Consider the following 26,791-nt stretch of genomic DNA (forward strand, 5'->3'; position numbering starts at 1 on the left):
ACGCATACGGTATGAAGTTCTACCTTAACAGTATTGAGTCTTCTGATTTATGAATATTTCTCTTCATTTACTTAGGTCTTTTTGATTTTCTCAGTAATGTTTTATAGTTTTCAATGTTGAGCTTCTGCATATATTTTGTTAAATGTATACTGGTTTCATATTTTTGAAGCTACTATAAATTATGTATTTTAATTTCAATTTCTGATTATTAGTTGATGTTATATAGTAATGAAATTGAATTTTTTAAGTTCACTATGTATCCTAAAATCATAAAAAGGTCACTGATTAGATCTAATACTTCTTAAAAATTTAATTAGTATGTTCCATATAATCTTTTTTACAAAATAAAAAGAGCCTTAATTCTTTTGATCTATATACCATTTATTTGTTAATTATATTGCTTTTATTATATTTTTTATTTATTATTACCTTTTACAGTGGATAGTACAGTGATAACTAAAAGCACTAAAAGAAATAAGAGTGAGCATCCTTCTGGGGAAAGCATCCAGACTTTCACCATTATGTATCATATTAGATTTAGATTATTTTAAAATATCTTTTGTCATGGTGAAGAAATACTTTCTGCTCCTAGTTTTTACTATGAATATGTGTTAAATTTTATAAAAAAATTTTTAATTTTTGAGATGATTTTTTAAAACTTTTTTAGTCAGTTAATACACTGATTCACATTGATTGATTTTCAAATGTTAAACCTTTGAAATCTCATGCAACCTTGCCATTGTGGGATAAAACCCACTTGGACACATGTATTATCCTTTTTATTTACTTATTTTTTTTGGGGGGGGAGGTGCTGGACACAGGGATCAAACCCTAGACCTGGTGTTATCAGCACTATGATCCAACCAACTGAGCTAACCAGCCAGTGGTGTTATCCTTTTTTACAAATTGCTGGATTCAATTGTTTAAATGTTACTAAAATTTCTGTGCCTATTTTCATGATGGATATTTCTCTGTAATTTCATAATTTGGAATGTCTTGTCTGGTTTTTATTCCAGGGTCTCAAATTAGTTGGGTAGTGTTCTGTCACCTTCTGCTTTCTGGAATTTCATGTAAAAAAAAAAAAAAATTTTTTTTTAATCTGGCAAAATTCACATTTGAAGCCACTGGGTTTGAAGTCTTCTGTGTTAGAAGGCTTTTAATGATAAATTTAATTCCTTTAATAGATATAGAGTGAATCAGGTTATTTGTCTCTTAAGTGAGCTTTGATAGACTGCATCTTTCAAAGAACTTGCCCATTTCATCTAAGTTGTCAAATTTCAGCATGAAATTATGTATTGTTTTCCATTAATTACTAAGCCTGTTTACTTCTGTAGGTCCTGTAGTGATGTCTCCTCATTCATTCCTAATATTTATACATTTTCTTACCTCTTTTTCCTGATCAATCTGGCTAAAGGCTTATTGATTTTATTGGTCTTGTTAGAGAACTAGGTTTAGTTTGCTGATCTTCACTACAGTTTTCTCACTTACCTGATTTATGCTCTTATCTTCATTTTGTTCCTCCTTCAGTTTACCATAGATTTAATTTGACTTTTTTCTATTTCCTTAAGGGAGACCCCAAAATAATTGATAGCAGAACTTTATCCATTACTAATATAAGTAAAGAATGCTATAAAATTTTCCCTAAGTTCTGCTGTAGCTGCATACCACAAATTTTGATAAGTTGTACTTTTGTTATCATGCAGATGAAAATATTTTAGATTCTCCCTGGAGATTTGTTTTTTGATCCCTGAGTTACTTAGAATTACATCATTAAACTTTCAACATAATTTCCATACATCATTCTGTTATAGACTTTTGGTTTGATTCTAATGTGCTCATAAATCACACTTGCATAATTTCAAGCCTTTTAAATGCATTAGAACTTATTCTATGCTGATCTGTGTTTTAGTTCCCCATCATTGTGCTATGTCCTAGAAACTACTTCCAGTGAACTAAGGCATTGTTTCTGATTTATGCCTCAGTCCATGGATTTACCATTTAAGACTTTGTTTCCCCACAATGGAATGGAGGATTTATGATTTGCATACCGGAGCTTTGTAGATATTGTTTTGTTTTGTTTTTTTCTTAGTGGACTGGACTGACCCCTTGGAGTTAAGAAATAATTCAAAATGATTTATATTATTCTATTCTAAGTCACCTTTTTAATTCAGAAATTATTTAAATCTGGCTTGAATCATCCATGCAATAAATAGTTTTATATCTTCCCCCAAATGAGAAATTCCCAACATACTTTTGCATTATAGAGGGGTTAACATTAAAACCTAGAAATAAAAAACTCACAAAAAAAGACCAAATATTCAGATTTCTTTCTCTCTTCATCACTAGTAGTTTCTCACATTAATGTGTTTCATGGAGTTTTCAAACATTGCTAATACAAGTTACAAGTTAGGAGTGCTAGATGACTACATTTAAGCTGAAAGCCAGCTATTTCTAATGCTGGAAATAATGATATCTGATTGTAGATCTTTGTTGTACTTTCATATACACACAAACACAGACAAACTCTTATTTTACCTACTCAATTATTCTACAAAGGTAACATTATCACCCATGTGTTTTTTAAGTGTAAATGGGCACCCAGAAATATTAAGTAACTTTTCCAAGTTCACATTACTACTAAGCTGCAGGATACAAACCTAAAGCCTTGTCTCCTGACCGTATTGCTCTTCCTACTTCTCAACAGCTAGCTAATAATGACCTCAGTTAAGAGGCCAGACAACTTCTGATTTCTCTTTTATTTATAGCAACCTCAGTATAATACTGTTTCCTAAAGACCACCAGGGCAATTGGGGAGGGGGGCATTATTCAAAGGGTATTGATATCCAAAATAAGTGGCATGTGCCATGGTGATCTGAAGTGTCTGACAGACATTCATCTGCCAAATGGTTCTGCTGCGTAGGTGGACCGTGGTCTAGGCTTAGGGACTCTGGGGGCCCTTCAGCACCTCAGTATTTGTCCCTGCTGGTCAATTAATATTTGCCTCCCATTTTCTGGTGATCAGAGCCACGTCCCTAGTTTTTGGCCTGTTAGGCCACTGTGAAAGGAACACTCTTCACTTGGCTTCCAGGATATCTCTCATGATCCCTTCTCCATTTTATTTATTATCTCATCTCTCCAAACTTCAGCTCTAGGACTCCCTCATCACCGTCTTCTCTATTCACACTCTTTCCCCCAGAGATCTCACCCAGTCTTAGGGCTTTAAATGACATCTACATGCGAATAACTCCCAAATGTCTATCTCCAGCTAAGACCACTCCCCGGAACTCCACACCTGCATATGCAACTGACTAGCTGACATTTCTACTTGGATGCCACAGAGGCGTCCCATACTTAACGTGTCCAAAATCGAGCTCTTGATGCCCCTTGCAAGAGTGACTCTCTTACGGTCTTCCTCATCACAATATATCACACCTCTACCCTTCCAGGTGTTCAAACCCAAAGCCTTAGAGTCACTCTTGCCCTTCTCTTTCTCTCACAGCACATACGAATTCACCTCCAAAATAAGCTATATTCAGAATATGGCCACTGCTTCCCACATCGGCAGTTAACATCCTCGTCCAAGCCACCACCCTCTCCAGCCTGGAATTCTCGCCAGTGTCCAAACTAGTCTCCTACCCTGTATCCCACCCACCTTCAGTCTATCCTCAGCAAGGCAGCGAGAGTGACCCTTTCAATTCATATCATATCACACCATCCTTCTACTCGAAAGTTTCCAGTGGCTTCCAATCTCACTGACAATAAAAGACAAAATTCTTAATGGTCCTATAGGGCCTGACCCCTGCTACAGCTCTGGTCTCACCTCTATTACTCTCCCCTGCGGCTTGCTATGTTCTGGTCTTCCTGGCCCCCTGCTGTTACTCAGACCTACCAAGCATACCCCCACCTCAGGGCCTCTGCACTTGCTCTTGCCTCTGCCTGAAACACTCTTTCCCCAGTTACCCACGTGGCTTGCCCCTTCACCTCCTTTAAGTCTTGACTCAGTGGATCCTTCTTTATGAGTCATGATCTAGTCAGGAAAACAGAAATCATCCAAGGTAGTTCTGATAGAGAAAATTTAATGTAGGGAAAATGTTGCAGAGATGTTTAAGAACTGAAAAGCAAAAGAACGGAAGACAGAGCCTGGGAAAGAGAGAAGAAAGTGAGACACACAGAGATGAGATGCTGCCAACAAGCCAAGCTGGAACCCACGAGCCTGTCCCTGCTTCTAGGGTCTTTTACAGTAGCTGTGAATCAGGTGGGAATTGCCAAAAAGCACTGCCTGCTCCTGAGCTGCAGGAAGCTGGAATCCCCACACTCCTCAACCACGCTGCGGAGGCAGACAGGTGATCTCTATTTCTCCAGCCATCTCTGCTCCTGCTGGTCTTTCCCATTCACACATCCTACCGGGAACCCACGTGGCTCAGGAGCCTGGGAAAAGTTGCTGACTCCTTGAGCATCCTCACAGAGCAGAACAAAAACAGGCAGGTGCAGGACTAAGAGGCCACAGGTAAATGCCAGACTCACCTGGCTACCCTGATAAAAACTGCAAAGCCCCTCCCTCACTTAACCTATTCCCTGCTTTACATTTTTCCTCAGTCCTTCTCACTCCATAACCCACTCTGTAACCTATCATCTTATTATTGTCTGTCTCCCATAATAGAATGTAAACTCAGTGCAGGCTGGGATATATATATATTTGTTTTGCTTATTGGGATAACCCCAGTGAATAAAACAATTTCTGGCACATAATATGCACTCAATAGATATTGATTGGATTACTAATGAACTGGACCTTTGCTTCTACCTTTAAACAAGAAGAAGATAAAATACTCTGTGTGCTGAAGCCAGATAATCGAGTGGTACAAAAATCAGAAATACAAATGAAAATGACCATCATAATCACCTCCTGAGAGCTACCAGGGGCACTCTGCTCAGCTCTTCCTGGCGTTGGGGTCTCGCTTCATTGATTTCAGTTAATAGGGTTTGCAGTCTATCTAACAGGCTGCCCACAGGTGCTTTCAAGGAGGGAATGGTCAATTAGTGTTACCAAGACTTTGTTATATCTGGGGTTGGAGGAATCCATGCATTTTGGTGCTTTAGCACACAAGGTCACGGTGGATGACAGGAGTCCAGCAGTGCTCATGATGATAAGTAAGAATGCTTCCTGCCTCCTGCAACACAGGTGATCAGACTTGGCCCTGAGTCGTATGAGGGAATTCAGAGAGCAAAAGAGAAATTAAAGAGTAATTCCTGGCCCTTGTTCACTCAAAACAAAAAAACATTCTAGAAAATAAAAATTTAAAGTGTTGATTAAATTAGAAGACAAACTAAATAAAATTCGGGAACCTCAATGTAGTCTTTCCTTCGTCACTTTGGTAACAGAGAAATTTCAGACTTGCTGTGTGCAGGAGTTGGCATAGAGCTTCGTCTCTCAAACATAACCATGATTGCCTTGCTCTGATATTAGTGAAAGACTGGAGGACAAAATCCAAGAAAAATACAGCCTGATTAAAACATTACTCACCCTATATTAAATCTCCAATTCTTCCTACATACATAAAATAAGTATGACAAGATTTTTATCCACCTTCAGTGTGAGAAGTGGATGAATTGCCCACTTAATGCTTAGAAAGTCTGTAACATGCTTAAAGAAGAATAAAATACAATAATATAGCATTTGAAGTTAAATGAAATCACTGTTTTAAATCAGAATCCTGACAATAATTTTACAAATTCTTATTCTGTTTTAATTTGATCACATTGAACTACTCCACTTATAAAGCAATTCATTTGAAGTCTTAAAATAATAAAAATTATTTCCCTATTGAGACAAATCAACTAAAAAAAAACTGAAATTCTACCTGAAGATAAAATATACATGTTCAATCCTATAAGTTATTTCATAGTGGCCCTGAAATACAAAAGTAATATGAAAACTATGAATAATTTTCAAAACTCAGGAAATAATTTTCATCAGAGCCTAATTATTATTTATAAAAAAAAAAATACAGTAGGGACCCTCTCAGCTCTCACCAAACATCCATAACATAAAAGCCCAATCTAGGTATTAGAATCAATTAACTCAATGGATAATGCACTGTTTTTATGCTGCATTTTCTTCTAACACTTTCCCGCGCTTGTGAATAATAATTATATAACTATATTATAGAGTTGAAAAGTTACGTAATTTTTAATAGCCCATCTCTCCAGATAGAAAACTAGCAAAATACTTTAAAATCTAAAATGTATCCCCAAATGCAGTTTTTAATGTAAAAGTCAGGCAGTGTTCTTATACCCTAGTTGCTTCATTTGCAAATACGTTCAAATATTTTGCCCATGTGATTCTGACATTATATTATATAAAACATTCAGTCATATGCATGGTAACAAAAGATAAATTATTTATGGAACAAAGGGCTTTTTAAGGATCCATAACAACTTGTCCTCCTCAAGTAAACTCTTAAGATGAGAACTCATATCCTGTTGTGAAACAAGAGAGAATCACATTCGGTTTATGTAAATTTTAGTTTCTACAAGGAAAAGAGTTGAATTCAAGGCAGTTTTCAACTGTTACTAGTGTCTTACTATATTTTATTCAGATTCCTATGAAAATATTAAAAATAAATATTAAAATTAATTTCACACAATCTACTTTTAATTAAAATAAATTTTCCTAATTTCTTCTTGGAGAAAGTAGGACATTATCATGCAATCACATATATTTATAATTTCTAAAGGTCAAAATGGCAGATCTGAGGCTGCATGAACAGAGAGAAACACTGGAAGCAATTTTACCCAAGGTTTTTATATGCAAAGACTCTGAAATCTCTAGAATCTTACAGGAACTCTAAAAATCTTCTATTGAGGGTCCTGGATCCTATAGAAGAGACGAAACCCAGGCAGGCCAGGGCCCCATATGACTGCCTGGCATGTCGGACACCAGACATCCAAAACCCAGAGAGAAAATGGAGCACTGCAGGACACTCACAAACCCATGGGACATGCATGGAGCCATGGGACACACACAGAGCATGGGACACTCATGGATCCTGGTACAGAAATGGCTGTCTTGGCCCTTCCAACATCCCCATCCTTGTTTTCTAAAAGGCTACAGTTTTCTGTGCCTTGGAGGGTAACTGAGGCTGCCCCGGTTATGCCTTCTCCAGCCCCAAGGAGATCAGGTGGCAGGTCAGGCAATGCCAGTGACCCAAGGGACTGTGTAGAAGTCAAGGAGAGAGTGGTAGGAGGCAGGAAAGTGGACAGAAATGGCAATTACCTGGGCAACAGGAAACAGGTACACGGCCCCTTTAGAGAGTGGTAGAGGAAGAGCCTCCCAGAGCGGGTGAGGGGCTGGGGCACCCAGCGAAGAAGAGCCAACACAGTCCAGCAAAGCCATGCTCTAACACACACATATATAATGTCACATAATGACAGACTCAAAAGAAAAACATAGGACCCGTGGAAAATAACCATTCAAACCGGGTATGGCGATAGAACCCAAGTTTAAAGTGCTGCACTGGCCACTTTCAATCAAGGTTCCTTCCGTGTCCTAAGACTGTGTGTGGGGATAGAGGCAGCTGTTTAAACACAAGGTCCTTAGTGTCAACAGCAGAGAGCCAAGTGTGACTCCCCAGCCCAGGCCAGCGGTGGCCCAAGCTGGAAGAGCCGTCTCAGTTCCCTCGATGCCCTTCCCAAGCTCTTGGGGCCAAATGTTGCTAATCCTTTGTCCAGCGTCCAGACAGCTCTTTCATAAGTTCCAAGACAATTCTCAGGATAGTCAGTGAACCTGTAAGTAGGAAGACAGTCTAGGCCAACACCAAGGAGTTGAAGATAAAGATCTCTGGGCCCTGCGAGTAGAGCCCGCCTGATTCCACGGACAGGAGTAACCTTAGGCATTAACACTAAAGACGCCAGCAAAGACACTGAAGAAAGCCTCCGGACTACTCCTGACATTAAGGCTCCAAGACGAAGGAAGACTGAGGAAAGCATGACCCACCGTCCAGTGGTCATTTTCTGCACATAATGTGAGATGGCCCCCAAACCAACTCCTATAACTGGAGCTTGGTCTCTAAATAGCTGGCATGCTGGGTAAACTTTAATCAATAAACACACAAAAGCAGAATATGGCACTATCGCCTTAAGTAGACATTAAACATTTAAAAGTAATTTCAGCATTGGTTATGAGACTCAGTAAGCATGCTGAGAAACATGCTGTCATGAAGGGTCACTGTTTTTCCCCTCTTTGTTGGAACAGACGTTTAATCAAATGACAAGGACATAAGTGTGAATGGTGCATCTGTAATGGTTCAGAGTATTTTAGCAGCCACTGCACAATTGGGGATAAATATTCCAGAACATGCAGTCAAGGAAGTAACCTTGCAAACACAACAAGCTGTTGGAGAGTGTTACATGAGAAACTCCGCAGACAGGAGGAGCCCACAACAGCAAACATTTTACCAAGTCTGGAAAAAAAAGATCCTGCCAGCATCTACTGCCTAGCCAGGTAAATCAAATCAAGACTTTGACAAAAACGTGCTTAGTTGCATTAAGACGTTACTTCAGCATCCAATATATACTGCTAAATCATGACATTGTAAATGTACGTGGAAATCAAGATTTTAAAACTCAAGTTTATCCAGTTCTTTATCTCTACCTTATCGATGTTTCATTCTACTTTCTCAAACTTTCTTGTAGAGTCCTGCCTTCCAAAAAAGTGTTCATGTGGCATATAGCAGTGGCCACCTGCTCAGGTGTCACGTGAGCCATTTCAAGGACTGCTGAGCTCCTAACATCCACAGGGACTCTAGTGCGTGTGTGTTTGATCAACAGTCTCTTCCCTTCTTCAGATCAGAACTTCCTTCCTAAAGCCCCCATGCTCCTGGCCCCAGCCTGCCTACTTGTTCTCAGCCAAGACAGAGTCCCCCAAAAGGCCACCCCCCCCTGCCACCCACTACCTTTCCTGCATCCTGGATGCCCTGGCCTCCTTACCTCCAGGCTCACTGGAGGTGGAATCTGCTTCCTATACGCTAACCCCACCTGTTCTCAGTATCCTATCCCCTCCCACAGCCCTGGGGACTCTGCCCAACCAATTATCTCCCCCCCTCTTCCCTCTTCAGCCTTTTCCTTCATCTGGCTCTTTCCCATCACCATTTAAGGATGATCAAGTAATGCTCTTTTAAAAGTCATTCCCTGTCCTCATGTCCCTGCTGGCTGAGACCACTGTTCTCTCCTTTTACATCTAATTTTCCACCATTTAGCCCTCCACCCATCACCATCTCATTTCTTCCCCCGGCACTGCTCTGATAAATGCTGGTTGTTACAGGTTAAATTGTGTCCCCAAAAAGATATATTGAAGTCCTAATCCCAGGTACCTATGAATGTGGCCTCATTTGGAAATAGTGCTTTTGCAGATGAATTGTTGAAGTTCATGATGGATTAGGGTTAGCCCTGAACCCAATACGACTTGTGTACTTATAAAGAGGAGAAGACAAAAAGACACAGACACAGAGGGAGAAAGCCATGAGACTACAGACTAAGAGACTGGAGTGACCGTCTACAAGCCAACACTAAGGATTGCTGACAACCACAAGAAGCTTGGAAGAAGCAAAGAAGGATTCCTCCCTAGAGAGCTCAGAGAGAGCACGGCCCTGCTAACACCTTGATTCAGACTTCTGGCGTCCAGAACTTGAGAGAAGACATTTCTGTCATTTTAAGCTACCCAATTTGTGGTGATTTGTTATAGCAGTAATATACCATGGCTCACAATCTCTGAGAGGGTGACTACTGTGGTTTGAATGTCTCCCCAGACTCATGCTGGAACTTAAACCCCAATATAGTGATAGAAGGTGGGGCCTTTAAGAGGTGACTAGATGGCAAGGACTGGGCCCTTGTGAATGGATTGGTCCATTCACAGAGTAATGAGTTGATAGGTTAATGGGTTGTCATGGGTGTGGTTCCAATGGCTTTATAAGGAGAGTGAGTGAGAAGTTAGCTCTCTTGCTCAGGCTATTCACACCATGTGACATCCTGGTCTCCCAGGACCCTGTATAGAGCTCCCATCAAGAAGACGACCCTCACCACATGTGCCCACCTGGAACGTGGCCTGCCAAACAGTAAGAAATAAATTTTGTTTCTTTGTAAGTTACCCAGTTTCAGGCATTCTGTTATAAGCAACAGAAACAGACTAATACAGCGACCAACTGTTCTGGTTTTTCCAGGACTTGCAGTGCTAAAACCAGGAAAGTCTCAGGCAAACCAGGACAAGTTTGTCACATCACCCTCTGGCCCACATCCGCCTTGAACACTGAGCCATTGGATATACTGACGGCCACCTCCCTCTTGAGAAGCACCCCCCTTCTTGGTTTCCATGATGCACAGCGCTGATCTGGATAATTCCATCTCATGGCTCAGAGGAACTCAGCCTTTTCAACCTAAAATCATCACAGTCCCCTTCTTGATCCCATATGGAATCAACATCCAAGAACACAGGGATTGCACCCAGTGGTTCCTCGTCCCTCCCATCTTACATCCACTACATCAACAGCACCTCCTGCAGATTTCTGGAATCCACCCACTTATCCACATTCCTGCCACCCCTCCCCGCCTCAGTTCTTCCTCCCTCTGATCACAGCAGCAGCCTCAGCAGGGGCTCTCCCTGCCACCGTTTTGCCATCCTCCAAAGAGAGGATGAAATTCTCAAGATGCCTTTTGATGCCAGGCATTACTGAATCCCCACTAACCATACTGGCCTCACCCCTTACCTCCTCCTCCACAACTTACACTAAGATGTCATGACTCACAGTCCCTGACACTTGCCAGGACCTGAAGATCCCCGCCCTCACCTAAGGGCTTATCACCTGCTCTGTTCACTCCCTCCATGAATCTTATAAACACCTTCTGACGATCATTTGGGACTCATCCTGGAAACATTCCTCAACCACCCTCCTAAAGCCCAAGTTGTCTGCCTTCGATGCCCCTCTCCTGGGCTCCACAGCATCCAAGCCCAACACCTGCTGGGCCCCTTGATAGAATATAATGCAATGGCCCTTTTGGTGCACTTTCCTAAAAATAGTCTGAATCCTTTTAACAGAGACTATGCTTTTTGCTTCAATCACCTCAATATTTAGCACAGACCCTGTATATAGTAGGCACTTACTGAATGCTTGTTGAATGTTCATTCAAAATTAACAATATGCAAATTAAAAATACACTGAGATGCCACTTATGAACTATGAGTATGGCCCAAATCCCAAAGCTTGGCAGCGCACTCTGCTGGAAAGACCACAGGGAAAGGGAGACTTGTATCCAGGGGGATGCAAATACAAAATAGTGCAGCTAACCATGAGAGATTGGGCAGCATCCAGCCAAACCACACATGCATTTAACCTTTGACCCAAAAATCCCAGTGCTAGGAATCTTTCCATGGTACCCTTACAAAAAATCCAAACAACAGAAAATAATCTAAGCATCTCTCATAGGGAGTTGTTTGCAGAAGGTTAGAAACCTTGATTCTCATTTGAGTTTTAGAATAGGGTTTTTAGCTAATGCAAGTATGGAGTAAAAACCCTCCATTAAGAGACCAAAATCTACAGCCAGCAGGCAAAGACTATCTAATCAATTCTAATCCAATATAGGCTGATTCTTAGCTGATTTTTAGATAGGGTTTTTAGGTAATGCATGCATGAGAGAAAAGTCTCTGGCCAGGGGACAAAAGTCCACAGATAGCATGGCAAAGCCCATCTAATCAATTCTAATCATTGTTTAGGGATGGGATTATGTACTTTGACTATTTAACATACTGACTGCTGTTAAAAGATGTTGAAAGAATTGCTGTAGGGAAAAATGTGAAAAAAATGTTTGCTAAGGAAAAGCTGTTTGTTGGTGGAAACTTTAGAGACAATTATCACAAGAATGTAACTTCTGCTTAAATCATTTGGGGAGAGGTTATATTTTGGGTTAGATAATGATCACAGTCTGATCAATTTAGCTTTTCACAAATTGTACTTTGGAATTTCCCCTTGTTAATTTAAATGAAGTTACTAGTTTCCATTGTTTAAGCTGTACTTAGCTCTAGATAACTTTTGTCACATTGTCCATATCTTTGTGTCCTTTTGAAATGATTGAATTAACTGATTTTTCTTGTGAAACTTCATTGTTTTTACAATAAAAACAGAAGCTAACTTTGAATCCAGGCTGTACCCAGTTTTCTCCTTCTGTCAGAGGAGTTGCTGAGGTGCAGTCCCTTCGGGCTCCTCACTGCATTCATGTTGCTTTGAGTAATCTCTGTTACACAGTGAGAAGAGTAACAAGGTAATAGCTGTTGAGTAGACTAGGGTTCATCTCAAAGTGGAGAGCTATGGGAGTAGTTTCCAGGATATATTATTATGCCCAAAAAATGCTACACAGAGGTAAGTTTGTATATATACCACCTTTTATCCAAGAAAAGAGAAACTGAATATATACTTATATGTATAGGTGTATGTGTATATACTGTTTTGTTTATATTACAAAAAGTATAAAACATAAAAAATAAGCAAATCCTTAGCTAAATTCAAAGAGAGAAACATGGTGAAGAAAACAGGAGCAAAACTAGAGTCCTCTGTACACACTTCATTTCATTAATTTGACTTTGAAACACTACATAACAACTTAATGTAAACTTTGAGATTCTCTAAAAATCCAGACTAAAATTAAACAGTGAAATTAACCAGGTGTGGGGTTGGTACATAACCACACAGCAAGAAATTATTTCAAGTGATTTTAAAGCAGTAATTTTGCTTTAATCCAGCAATGAAATATATACCCTGAGAACTAAAAGAAGAAAAAATCATCTTAAAGGCTTGGTTCTCAATAGTCAAGAGCAACTACAGTTGCATGGAACTGTTATTCTAAAATTACTGTGAACTGTGAAAAAAGGCCAAGGAAGAATTAGTTGGCTTCAGAGGCTCAAGATTCCATGCATAGGAAGAAAAAGGAGAGACATAAGATGAAAGAGTTTAAGACCCCCAGAGCTTGTTATGGAATGGACTTGACAGAGAAGTGGCTGGCACTCAGAGGATTGGAGAGTCAGGTATTTTATAACACGGGTGGGCCTAGATGAGCAAGTGCTCCAAGATCTGAGCCCTGAGTTTAGGTCTTATGGGTTTATATAGGTGGACTCTTCTGGGGTTCTTTTAAGTTTCGTTTTCTCAGCATTCATGTAGCCAGTACAGTAGTCATTGCGATAAGCAAGCACATTTACGAAAGCGGGAGTGCGAGCAGTTGATTATCAGTAAAGCTGATACAATAAGCAGGTTCTGTTCTAAAGGCAAAACAAGCTACTGAAAGAATTAACTTTGAATTTTCCCAACAAGCTGAAAGTAAAAGGAGGAGTTTACAAAGTATTTTATTTTTTTAAATGTTTTTCTTAGCACTATCCACTAAAAAGACCTAACTGTGAGCACATATAGTGCTGAAAGCAGCCAGAAATGGGTGATTCCCAAGTCTACGGAAGGAAATAGATAAAAGGAGTGAGACTATCCCATTATCCCAGATAGTAAAGAAGATCTCAAAGACGGCTTGGGTGGTGTCAGCAAAAGTTCAAGGCCAACCTCTAGAGGCTCCCCTGGTCTTAAAATGTTACAATTTCACCATCTACAAAGATAAAAGCTAGTTTAAAAACCTCAATTATGTTGAATCCCTATATTAATAATGATTTTAATAATCAAAATAAGAAAAATGTAAACATAACATCATGTTAGTCCTGTTTGGGTGATGTTAGAGAACCAACTAACTTGTCTTTTTCTTTTTTCTTTTTTTTTTAAAGATGACTGGTAAGGGGATCTTAATTCTTGACCTGGTGTTGTCAGCACCACGCTCTCCCAAGTGAGCTAACTGGTCATCCCTATATGGGGATCTAAACCCATGGCTTTGGTGTTATCAGCACCACACTCTCCCAAGTGAGCCAAAAGCCGGCCCTCTAACTAGTCCTTTAAACGAAAAAAAAAAAAACAAAAAAAAACTGGTAGGCAGAAGTGGGGGTGGGGGGAGCATTTATTCTGCCTTTCCGATGTGAGCTGTACCTTCAGGATACTCAAATATTTGATGAGGGAAAGTTATTTCATATAGAATTATTCTAACCGTCAAATGAAGAAACAATAATAAAATTGGAAAATCCCAGTTTTACACCCCTGAATGAATTGGTAGATCTAGACACTGATCTTTAATGCCTGCTAATTCACAACTAGACATCCTCTGGTACCCCTTGGAGGTACACAGAACCACCCATGATACAGGCAACACAAAAGATTTAAACCTGAATCTAATCAGGTGTCATGATATTACTACAAATTTACAGAGATATTCCGGACAAAGGAACATTTGAACAAGACAAACAGAACAAAATCAGCAAAATCTGGACTTGGGGAAACTCAGTCTCTTCAAAAATTAATTTGCAAGGGGAACAAAAATAAATAAATAAATAAACAGAAAAGATTAAAAGAGACTCAAGAAAAATATTAACCAAATATAGTATATGGACTTCATCTAGAAACTGATGGAATCCAATGGTTAATAAAAAAATACCTAGGTATTCATGAGACCATCAACAATCTGTCGATACAGGATGGTTGATAATTTTATGAAATTGTTTTTTGTCTGGGGTTGTTTGCTCCTTCATTTCGGTGTGATCACTGTGTTGTGAATTCCTTATCTTTTAGAGTTATAAACTGAAATATTACCAATAAAATTACATAATTGCTTGAATTTGCTTCAAAGTATTTTGGTGGGCAGGGAATGGAGTGTGGGTGGGAATCTGAATGAAAAAAAGATGGGCCACAGATTGAAAAATGTGGGGCTGGGTGTTTCTTCGGCGATTCTTTCTATTTTTCTATAAGAACTTTTCATGACATAAGGCTTAAAAAATAACAAAATATAAAGCTATCTGTTGCATGAATTACTAAAATACAATGTGTGATAAATCATATTTAGAATGACAGACAAAAACTATTTTTTTTCCACCCTGGATGCCTCAAACACCCTAAGTAAACTGTGATGAATAAAAGAATAAACAAGTGGATATACAGATTAATCCATTAATCCTATAGATCTGTGGAGAAACTTGAGACATTAAGCCAATTCTTCATAGAGAAAAAGGGATAAGTTTTGTGCTAAGACTAGGCTTTGCTGGGAGATAATAAAGTAAAGAATTTTTTTTTTACTTGGTTTTGTCATTATTTTTGTAGGTTACATTTTTAGCCCCAGGCACAAATACCTAAGAGGCCTGCAGCACCTGTTAACTAACGGTGGCCTCAACAGTGGGATTTTCTACCCATGGTAACCTCTATCTTGGGTCTTTCTTGAAGTAGTTATCAGTTTCTAGATATGAAATTCACGTGATGGAGAATTTGGGGTTTCGCCTTTATTTTAAACAACATCTAAGAGAAGAATCACAGAATAATGGAGCAATGGCTTCTCTATTACGAGCTATCACTAAGGATAGAATGCTCATTCACACGGTGGCTTTGCAATCAGAGCACCTTGTTCCTTACCTTGATAGGAGATGACTGGGTGCTCAGCTCTCTGGCACTGAGAAGCGTCCCATGCCTCTGGGTGGGCGAGTCTCCATAGCCCCAGGCTTGAGAACAGCCACGCGATGACGCAGGTTCCCCTCATGGTGGGCAAGGGGCCTTCGACTCCGGGTGTGCGTCTTCTAACCAGAAGCTCGTCTTCTCTGCATGTGTGGAAGGTGCCTACAACACACAAAAGAGAACCACCGATGAAAGTGAGCTCGGGTGTTCCAGTGGGAGGGTCTTCTGGTAGAGCCCCGTGAGTAACTTTAAGGTTATACTTTGTGGAGACAAAAAGGAGCTTAGAGAGTGCAGACAAACACATCTTTTTCTAGGTGACATTTCAGAGTCTATGTAAGTGTGTATGTTTCAATACAGACCTCTCTTTCTCCCAATAATTTTATGAGATAACCCATTTATTATAAAAGGAGAAACGGCTGAGCTTAAGGTCCATTGAGTCATCACAGTCACTTCTAAGGAACACAGATTCACGGCTGTGATCATCGACTGGTTTTCCCTCGGGAGTTGGTCCTCACTGCATTGATGAACATAGATCTATATGTGGAAACCCTACAAATCCCTGTCCATCTCTTTTTAACATCTAAAAGGCCTATTTAGTAAGGCCACAACTATTGCCTTTTACCAATAACATGATTCGTGTTATGCTACCTGACTCTGAAAAATAGTCCATATTTGGTAAATTTAACCCCTTGAATTTACAGGTGCAAACTTTCTGACTAGAAAAGTGTGAAACAAATAAAATCTATATTGAGCACCTACTGGGGGAAATAAAAGTACTATGCTTGGAGCTGGGAAACTTTAAAGATTGTGAACAATTTAAAAGATTAACAAGCTTGACAAGTAAGATAGGCCTGTAAAATAACTATCATCCAAGCTGTTAGAAACCCTTAAAAAGAAGCCGGAGTGCCGCGGGAGTTAAGGGAGAAGATGACTGCTACTTAAAGAGATTAAGGATGGGCCCAGGAGCAGTGCATATCTGAATTTAAGGCTGAAGGATAAAGAGGCTTTCAACAGGTGGAGATTTCTGGAAGGAAATCTCTATCGCAAGGGAAGAAGATGAAAAGGCACATTGGAGGCACAAGAGAAAGGCGTATGTGACATGTTTTGGGAAAGGTGTGCCATACTTGACCCCAGGAAATATGCAAGGGAATAGCAGGAAAAGCTCAGAGAGTACATAGAGTGAAGATTTGGAAGACAAACTGTACTAAGGTGTGAGGTCTTTATTTTTAGACAATAAGCTACCACAGTGATAGAGTTTGGCTGTGTTGTCCCCCTCAGAACTCATGTGGAAATCTGATCTCCAATGTGGCAGTGTTGGGAGCTGTTTGAGTTATGGGGGCGGATCCCTCATGAATGGATTAGTGCTCTCCCTGGAGGACGGGGGATTAATGAGTGAGTTCTCGCTATTAGTTCCCACAAGAGTTGGTTGTTTAAAAGACCCTGGCACCTCCTCTCTGTCTCTCTTGCTTCCTCTGGCCATGTGATCTGCTTGTACCCACTGGCTGCCTACCACTTTCCGCCATGAGTAGAAGCAGCCTGAGGCCCACGCCAGATGCAGCTGTCCCAGAATTGTAAGCCAAATAAACCTCTCTTCTTTATAAATTACCCAGCCTCAGGTGTTCTATTATAAAACACCTAGTATGATAACATTAGAAGAAATATTAATTGTTCTCACAATAGTGTACATAGGAAATTGGGCAGAGTACAGAGGTGGATAAGTTCACATGAAGCCACAGCAATTGTTCAGAAGAGAAATAAATGAAGCTGTGACTTTGGTGGTGTCAACGTGAGGAAACAGGCAAACACAACACACAGTAAATGTGGGTAAAGGAAAGCACGGCAAATTAGAGATGGCTGCAGATTTTGATATTCCTCCCACTGAGCAGGGGTTCTGCTCCCTTCCTTGAATCTGGTCAGCTCTGTGACTGCTTTGTTCAGGGGAAGACCACAGAAGGGAGGGTGCGCTAGTGTCTAAGCCCAGGCCCGGCAACACGGGCAGTTTCTTCTTCTCAGAGCACGTTCTTTGGGGCACTGAGACAACAGGTCAGAAGTCCGACTACCCTGAGACCGCGGTGTGAGATAGACCACCTTTAGGTGCTCTGGTTGACAGGTCCCACTGAGCCCAGCTTCCCAGCCATCCCTGCCAGGACACCGAATGCATGAATAATGCTGAAATTCACTGAGTGACTTCAGTAAGTATCATGAGCACAAAAGAATCACCCGATGGAGCTCTGGCCAAATTCCTGAGTACTGAGCCCAAAAATGTAAAATATACTAAATGGTTGTTGTTCTAATCTGCTAAATTTTGGGAACACACAGATGAATTCAAGACAGATAATGTGACTTCAACAATAGTGATGCCATTTATTTAAATATGATAATCAACAGAAAGATTTTGCTTACATGAGAATATGATCATTTATTTTTCTGCATATTGGGTTTAAGATGCTAAATGAATATTGAGGGAAATGCAGCAAACTTGAAAACTCAGGTTGGGCACTCACAAAAAAAAAATCAGAGATAGCACACACTTGAAAAAGTTCTTGGAAAGCTATGTATTTTCTTTTAATTCTATTTTTCCACAAATTTTTTGAAGTGCCCTCCTTATGTTTGAATGGTTAAAATCATGAATGTGGTTGAAATTCATGCAAGGGAAGCATGCGGCTAAAAAGGCCAGAGACCTGTGTTTGTTAAGAGGTAGTAATCAAAAAAGTATCCACCTGGGCCGAGCCCGTGGCGCACTCGGGAGAGTGCGGCGCTGGGAACGCGGCAACGCTCCCGCTGCGGGTTCGGATCCTATATAGGAATGGCCGGTGCTCTCACTGGCTGAGTGCCGGTCACGAAAAAGACAAAAAAAAAAAAAAGTATCCACCTGTAAATGAGAGGAGAGAACACAGACAGGAGTATCGAGGGACTACAGCAACTTAAAGGTCAAGTTAGGGAGCAATGTAGAAGTAGCATGTTTTAGAAAGAGGAGTGGTCAACTGCATCCCAATGAGGCAGAGCAAAGGCCACTGGCTGCAGCCAACAGACAGTCACGGTCAACTTGGGGAGATGGTTTCAGCACAACAGGAGACAGAATCCACAGCAAGGAACCAAGGAGGGAATGGTCCGAGGCAAGTGGAACAGAACAGGCACGGCTACCTTCAATGCTAGGTAACCAAAGAGAGTCAATGAAATCACACGAGCACTAAAAGATAAAAGTTGGGAAAGTTTTAGGATACAGAAAAAAAATAAAAGGATATCTCCTTTCCCCTGTAAACCAAGGCGAGAAACTATTAGTGTTCCGGTAAAGGAAGCAGTTAATGAAAGGAAAGAAAGAGTCCTTATCTTTAAAAAGGAGTAGGTATTTGAATGTATGGTGAGATTTCAAGATGGAGAAAACATAAAGTTGGGGGTGCATCAAATTCCAGTTTCTATACTTTGAGTCAAGAAAATGAAAAGGAATTCTAAAGGATAAAGAAGTAATAATGAATTTTTTTTTTATTAGAGTAGAAAACATTTGAATGAGTTTCCCAGGAGTTGAACCAATATGAACAAAACTAACTAGAAGCCTGAAGGTACAGCTCAGTTTAGAGTCTCTCATTCATTCAATATTTACTGAGTGCCGACTGCACACCCAGCTCTCTATGCATGTATGGATTTGCAGAAGAAGCAAGCAGCACTCGGTTAGGACTTACTACATCAATAAGCAGCAATTATGGACTCACCAGGACTAAGAACTTCAGAGCAGGTAGAAGGTTGGGGTCCCTAAGAGTGTAAGGGATTCCAGAATGCTCTCATTGATTGAAATGTTCAGGGTAGGCAAACAAGTGAAGAGTCTGCAAAGCAAGACAGCTGAGAGCATGACTTCTGAGGGAACGAAAGACACTGAGTATGACGGTGGGGCTGGAATGGAGAGGAAAACAGGGAGACAGAGGCTCATCTACCCAACAGTCCATAATCCCTGCCCAGGTGCAGAGTGCAGAAATAGACAGTGGATGCACACAGGCTAATTTTTTCTGGGTTATAAAAGTATGATTTTCACTCTTGCGGAATGAGTCACAGTCTGCAAAAGTGGAGGCCACTCTAAAACACCAGTCTAGAGGAAAATACAGCAAGTAGCCCATCTTTTTTCCTATCTTCCTGACCTGAGACTGAAGACATAAACTTTTATCAAAGGAAGTATCTTAAAATAGAATAACTCTTGTTAGAGGTGTTTTAGATGTAATTTAGTTCTGTTAAGAGTAAGAAGGTTTGGAGCACTCACTGCAGTCCACCTCTAGGAAGGCTGCAGGTAGATTATTACAGCTCTATGTCAAAACAAGTCAGTGATGGCAAAGATAATATGGGAAGGATGGTGAAAATAACAATAAAGTCCCAGGATGTGCTAGTTCTCTGCGGTAGGCATGATGCCAAGCACTTACTCCCATGCCTGGCACCCACAGAGCATCACTGACACGTCAGCTCCCACCACGCAGCCGTCCACCTGGAGATGACTGGGGCACTGCCCTTTCTCGATCTCCAAGACTGAGCTCGAGTCGACCAGGGGCTAAGAGCAAGTTCCTCTCCTGCACATGGTTTTTCAATATGCCAGGCCCAAGCCAACACAGAATCCCCTCTGCTACAGACCTAGTCACAATTGGAACTGTACTTTGTTTACCATAAGCCAAGTACTCTAATCCCAGCTCTGACTCTTTGCCTCCTGAACGAAAGGAAAAGGAAAATAACACAAGTGCCCAAAATGTCCTTTCCCCGGGATTTGCAAAGTGACGATTAGAGAAAAGGGAGTGCCACATCCGGTGACAGAGCAGCTAAAACGGAACACGCAGTTCAATGGTGATGAAATAAAATTACATGTTTACCATGTGAGGGAAGCACATTTAATAAGCACAGGTAATTTTTAGAGGTTTATAATTTTCAGACTATAACATGTTACCTTCTCCTTAAAATAAACCTACTGTAAACTGTCATCATAGTCAGGTGACAGGGAAGGGCATTCAAAGTCTGCATGCAGAAACGTGGGCTTTCCTGGGCATCTCGCCATGCAAGGCTAATTCCTTGAAGAGGAGTTTACTCTAAATAAGTTCAGCTCTAAATAGCAGGTGCCTTCTTCCTGGACTCAGCAATTCCATCTTCCATGGAATCATGGTGCTCTCGCCTCTGAGCAGTATGGGGGGAACACATTTATACCAGGGTTTTTAGTGCTCAATCCCAGCACTGCTGACATTTAGCCAGATAAGCCTTTGTTCTGGGGGCTGTTCTGTACATTCAGCAGCATCTCTGCCCTCTACCCACCAGATGCCAACAGCATCCCCACCCCCCATTTATGCCAACCAGAAATGTCTCCAAACACTGCCAAATTGTGCCAGTTAAGAACTTGTGATTTATATATATATATATATATATATATATATATCAAAATACCTCTCCTTCTTTACAAATAAATAACCTATTACCACTTGAAAATTATTCAAAATATGCTTATATAAATCATCCAAATGAATTGAGTCATTTCAGCAAAATTTCAATAAGAATGAAAATCACGTTAATTATAACTATTTGCTACATTTGGAAAATACATTATAAAGGAATTTTCTAATGATCAATTTCAATAAAACTTGTTCTACATTCATCCTACAACCTCTGGAAAATTAAAAACATATTAGGTGTGTTAATAAGAAACAAATGATTCTGTCAGTATAAAGATTCATCACAGAAGGCCAATTTGGGCTACAAAATATAAGCATTTTTGTTGCATCTACTTCAAAATCCCAGAAGCCTTCCTTTTCATTTCCTGATGTGGGAGGATCTCTATACAAGCTTAATCTAAATAAGCACAACTCTGTATATAAGTGTTTGTGCAATAAATAACATTTCCCATTCACGCCCACACTGCAACTGAATAGGGGACAGAAAATAACTGTTCCTGTTAGCAAAAAAAAGAAAAAAGAAAAAACTGCTCACAGATAAAAAAGAAATCAAAAGAATGAAAGCATGCACAAGGAGTTTTGCTTAGGGAACAGTATCTAACCAGTTATTAATAAAAACAGATACGACATGAGCTTAATGCACTTTTTTTCAGGGGTGGCTGAGTTTCTTCTGAGCCACAGCCTATAAAGTTGGATATGGCTGGATCTGTTGGCACAATTCAGTCCACAGTAGCCCTCATGGTCTCACCTCCAACCTGATGGCATCAAGGACACTTCCATTGGCGAGAGGACAAAGAAGTTGGGTGAGCAAGGAGCGAGCTGACCCAGTGAGGTGGCCTCAGAGAGTCTCAGGAAGCTGTGCTCGACAAATGCCCGTGGCACTGTGGTCCCCAGAACCAAAGGGCAGATTCCCCTGTTAGAGGTGATTGCTGCTCGTTTACTTCTTCATTACAAAATGTTACCATTTATGGTAACATGAGAAACACAAACGACCAGGATTTGCAGGAGAAGGGGATGCATCTGAAACGTTCATGTTTGCATTCGATCTTCCCATCCCTTGGGCCTATTCCAGGGGATCAGAGGAACTGCTCAGAAAGAGACTAAAGTCCCCGCCCAAACCGAAAGCCATGGAACTATTGAAGAATCATTCCACCATCCGAACAAACCTCCTAATCTGTTCCCCACACGCCCTGGCATAGCCAAATATGAGTTCTGTTGCACAGCTGGCAGCTGATGCCACTCAAACACTCTCAGGATTCCTGCCCTGCTTTCCAGAGAAGGCCCTTTCTCGAGTGACCCGGCTCCACCCAATGCCATGTCCATTGCTGGCACTGCAGAGCCAGCCCCGCAGCCCCCCTGGCCCAGCCTTGCACACTCACGTACATGTGTGCTGACGCTGCTGGCCCCACACCTGCCCAAGTCCATCCTCACACAGTGGCCCAGCCAATGGGGGCAGCTCCTTTCCGGGGACCCCGAAGTAACAACCAGAGTGGCTGTCACCTGCCACTTCACTGCTTGCTCATCAAAGGTTGCTTTGTACAGTCACATAACCTTTCGTGTTTACGCATTTTGACTTCTTTTTATTGTAAACAATCTACATGTTGAACACACAGTCCTAGTGCCAAGTTTATGCGCTCCAACAAGCTGACCTGGCTGCCTGAACGAATTAGAAATAACAGAGCCAGTGCCCTACTTAGCATTTGTAATGCACACATCCCTTGTCACTGAGCAAGCCTCGTTGTGAAGTGGCTTAGTCCCTTGGCACACATGAGACAGGAAATGAGTCAATGACTCCCAGAGTTCGGGAGGTGAAAGAGAAGGTCAAAATCATCTAGTTTCTCTACTCGCTTTGTAGCTGGGAAAGTTAAGCCTTGGACAGATTAATGGTGTATGTAAGGTCAAGTGCGTAGTGGCAGGCACATTAAAATGGGTCCTGCTACCCCCTGGCTCTTCGTATTGTACATCTTGGCCTCTCTGCTCAAGCTTGTGAAACCACACACTTGTGATCACAAGACCAGGTGGCCTGAAACACCCTCAAAAATACAGTCTTGTCTCCGGAGTAAATAATAAGGGACGAACCCACGACACAGAAACAGCAGTGTCTCGGGTGGGGTCATTAATCCAGACGGCCACATTGAAGGGCGCTGTCTATGGCAAGGCACAGCACTCCAGGACAGGCACACTTCCTGGTCACAGCTTAGTGTAATCAGACAAGTAAAAATCTCTCTTTTGGTAATTATGAGACAGTAGTAGGATTAAAGTCTTAGGAAACAGAGAAGGAAAAATGATGGAAGAAGACAGAAGCTGAAGTTTTTGAAGGGGTTCAAGTTAGGGTGTTCAAGGAAGCAGGAATCAATGAACCAGGAGAATCAAAGCCCATGGCATGTTCAGGGCTGGCAGGAATGCAGCAGATGGGTATGTGCTCTTTACCTTGCAGCAGTAGCAGAAATTCTAGGCACTGAGCAGGAAACAGGAATAAATGAAGAATCAATAAAACAATACTCGTAAGTTAATGCACAGTGTTCAAGTAAATAGATTCTTCTAACCTTTTTCAAAAACAATCACTGAACATTTTATTCTTTGGAAAATAGTGTGAAATTAAAGTTTTCTTATTAATATATCGCGTCTACAAGGAGAATCACGATGTTCACCAAACATATTTCATCTTCAGTTTTTATGTACATTTTTTAAAACTTGGATCCTTTTTATATTGTTTTAATCCATGTACCTTGGCTGCCAAGCCTCAGCCAAAAGAGGTTTATCATAAATGAATTAGTGAAACATTTTCAGGAGTGTGCTAATGAAAACACTGATCATGCTTAAGTACAGAAACACCACTGGCTGCCACCTTCAGGTAACTGAATAAGAAATTGGCTTTGTTACCCATAGATTTTCATCATGTCTGAACTCTGATAAGTTGGAATTTTATGGCTATCTAAGATGACCTCATGGGATAAAATGGAAAAAAGCAAACACTAAACTATTTCATACATTTCAATAAAGGTTCACCTCCAGTGACCTTATCTTATCTCTCTCTTCAAAGGGAATTGTTATTACTCTGTTGCCTTCTCCCCCTCCTTTAGCTCCAGATTGCCTGGAGGAAGAATAAAAATAAATGAAGTCCATTAGAGAAAATTATTATTTACACAAAGGCAATACTAATTTTATCTGTCAGCAGGTTTTAAAATTAAGTGAGAGTTCCTTCGATTTGCTTCTGTGTTAGCTAAACCAACAAGAGCCCTCTCTAAGAAAGAAATAGGAAAAAAAAAAATACTTAAATAATAGAGCCCCCAAGGCAACATAACTATATGGGCAATTTTGAAAGGATTTACCTGGAGACGTTTCCTCAAGGCTCATATGGATGCACTAAAACATTCAAGTTATAAATGACTCTCCCGGAATGAATTACTATGCATAGCTCTCACTGCTTTTAGTTAAGATGGGCAGGACTGGGAGTACCATGTTCTCTCTTGTCAGCTACAAGGTTTGAAGTCCATGCCAACGTGCAAGAGCATGCCACTGCAGCGGGGAGAAAGGAACACCGCCTTCTCCTGTCCTTAGTCTGCTCAGCATCACTGCTCACCTCCTGACTGCCAGATCCCCTGAGTTTATGCAACTGGACATCTCCATGGCATTTGTGACCACTGGCCTTTTCTCCTGAATCTCTCCCCAAACCCTCTTCCCTGGTCCTGTAACTCCCTAATCTCCCTGCATTTCTGCTGCATCCAGAACGCTTCTTTCTCAGCCTTCCCCTTAAATGGAATTATACTCCAGTCTTTCCTGAAAGTTCATTTTTCCTCAGTCCACACACTCTCAGAGACCCATCTTTCCCATCTCCATGATTTTACATATTTTGTAAAAATTGTTGACTCCCCAATCTCGAAGCCTCTCTCAGACCTCTGTATATAATCTAGACTCATCAATCAAATAAGTGTCTTCATAGAAATAAGCCAGAGATACCTGCTCTAAAGGGGACCTCATTATGTGTCTTTACCAACTGTCTCCTTCGGGCCGACTTCTTCTCCAAGTTACGACGCCGTTCACTCAGAGCCAACGGCTTGCCCACCACCTCCTTCCCAAAGCTTGCCCCTCATTTTGTCACTGTGTCCTGACAACTCTTCCCTTGCCCATATCTAGAATCCATGCCCTCCTCTCCCCCATGACCAACCTCTTCTATTTCTCTCCTCTGCAATTTAGCTGCTTTGAGGTGGGTTTCCCTGCCTCTAGCACAACCCTTAAGAATCACCTCTGAGTAGACTTCTCTGATTTTTTTTCCTACTTTCCCCATCCCCACCTGGCCCCACTGTACATTAAAACTCATTTCTACTATAGCCTTTATCACACTGACTACAATCACCTATGTATCTGCCTCTTTCTAAAACAAGTCTATAGGAAAACTCAGTCTCTGGACAGTACTGAACATAGCATAGACAATCCACCAACACCTGAGAAATAAACTAACGGAGACTAGGATGCAAATCCACACACACCTCTCTACCCTCCTTACGATACTTACGCTCCCACTAAAATGCTATTCACGTTCCCTCTTCTTCTGTGACTCTGCCATTCACTGTCACAGATGTTTTATCCCTCTATTAAAATTCTCTTAACATCTGGCCCAAATATAAGGATTCCCATGGTTTTGAGAAATGTCCTTTCTAAATGTCATAATTTTCCAATTAATGGTCAAAGGGATGAAGGGATTACTATAGGCAGACAGGCTTTAAAAAAGGAGGTCTCCTGGGCCTGGGAACAAGAAAGCAGATGGAAGATGTAACCAAATGTATGAACCCTGAGGGGTTCGGATAAGTTATTCCAGCACACATAATTCACTGGAACTACTTGAAACATCAAGGACAAAGAGAAGGGAATATTACAATTCACAGCAGAAATACATTTATTAATGATTCTAGGTTGAAAATATAAATACCTTGAAATATGATCAGATAAATTTACAAATAACAGACTACTAATACACTTAGACAAACAAGAGTATTAAGTGAAAAGGCCCCTGGTCTAGTGTTTTCAGACTTTAATTGGGAATGACACATGTATATCTGAAGATATCTTTAGACCCAATAGAACAGACATGTCAAAGTTGGCACATTTCAGTTCATTCAAATCTGTCACAGTCCTTGGTCTTAAAAAAAAACAACAAATTAAATCAGACTTCAAGAGCACTAATTAGTACTTTTTGGTGAGTATATTAAAAACAAAAATAAGAAACCCCCAATAAAATAAAAATTACTGAGACATATCATATCAAAATAAAAAATTGTACTAACTAGAGAATAATATAAAAAATGCAAAGTAGGTTATAATCTGTATACATACATCTCTTATTTTCCTGAAATAAATCTGTAAGATAAGTGTTATTATTCCTTCCTATTTTGCAGATGTAGAGACAAGACTCAAGGAGGTCTCACAGCTAAAGGAAAGACCTAAACTTTTTAACAGGTTAAGTCCCTGGCCCCAAAACCCAGGGCCATCTTGCTGTCCTGAAGATACCATCCCTTGTTTCTGCAACGATCGCTTCATGACAAGGGACTGGGCGCTGTGCTAGACACATGGGATCATCTGGCTAAATAAGCAGATGGTCGATTTCCATTTCCACCAACTGATTTCCGATTGGGCCTGAATACGTGTTTCCTAGGGGACAGAAACTTCACTAAGTAATTACTGTAATTTGCTGATCCTGGAGCCAGAGACTCACTGACCAAGATTTAATCCAGTAAATGCCAAAAGAGGACCAGCCCTTACAGAATTCAATGTCCTCGTTTGTCTACCACCCGTACCCCTGCTTGGGGGCCTGAC

General features: G+C 40.7%; 1 protein-coding gene across 2 annotated transcripts in view; it reads right to left on the minus strand.

Moving 5' to 3' along the window:
* Window positions 1–26,791, minus strand: part of SEMA5A (semaphorin 5A) — a 484,391-nt gene that overhangs the window by 305,005 nt on the left and 152,595 nt on the right. For both annotated transcript variants that reach the window (XM_063085994.1, XM_063085995.1), the window contains exon 3: window positions 15,528–15,728. In XM_063085994.1, the coding sequence (XP_062942064.1) occupies window positions 15,528–15,651 (124 nt within the window). In that variant the 5' untranslated portion in view covers window positions 15,652–15,728. The remainder of the gene's footprint in view (window positions 1–15,527; window positions 15,729–26,791) is intronic.

The sequence above is a fragment of the Cynocephalus volans genome, chromosome 2 (genome assembly GCF_027409185.1).
Source record: "Cynocephalus volans isolate mCynVol1 chromosome 2, mCynVol1.pri, whole genome shotgun sequence".
NCBI lineage: Eukaryota > Metazoa > Chordata > Mammalia > Dermoptera > Cynocephalidae > Cynocephalus > Cynocephalus volans.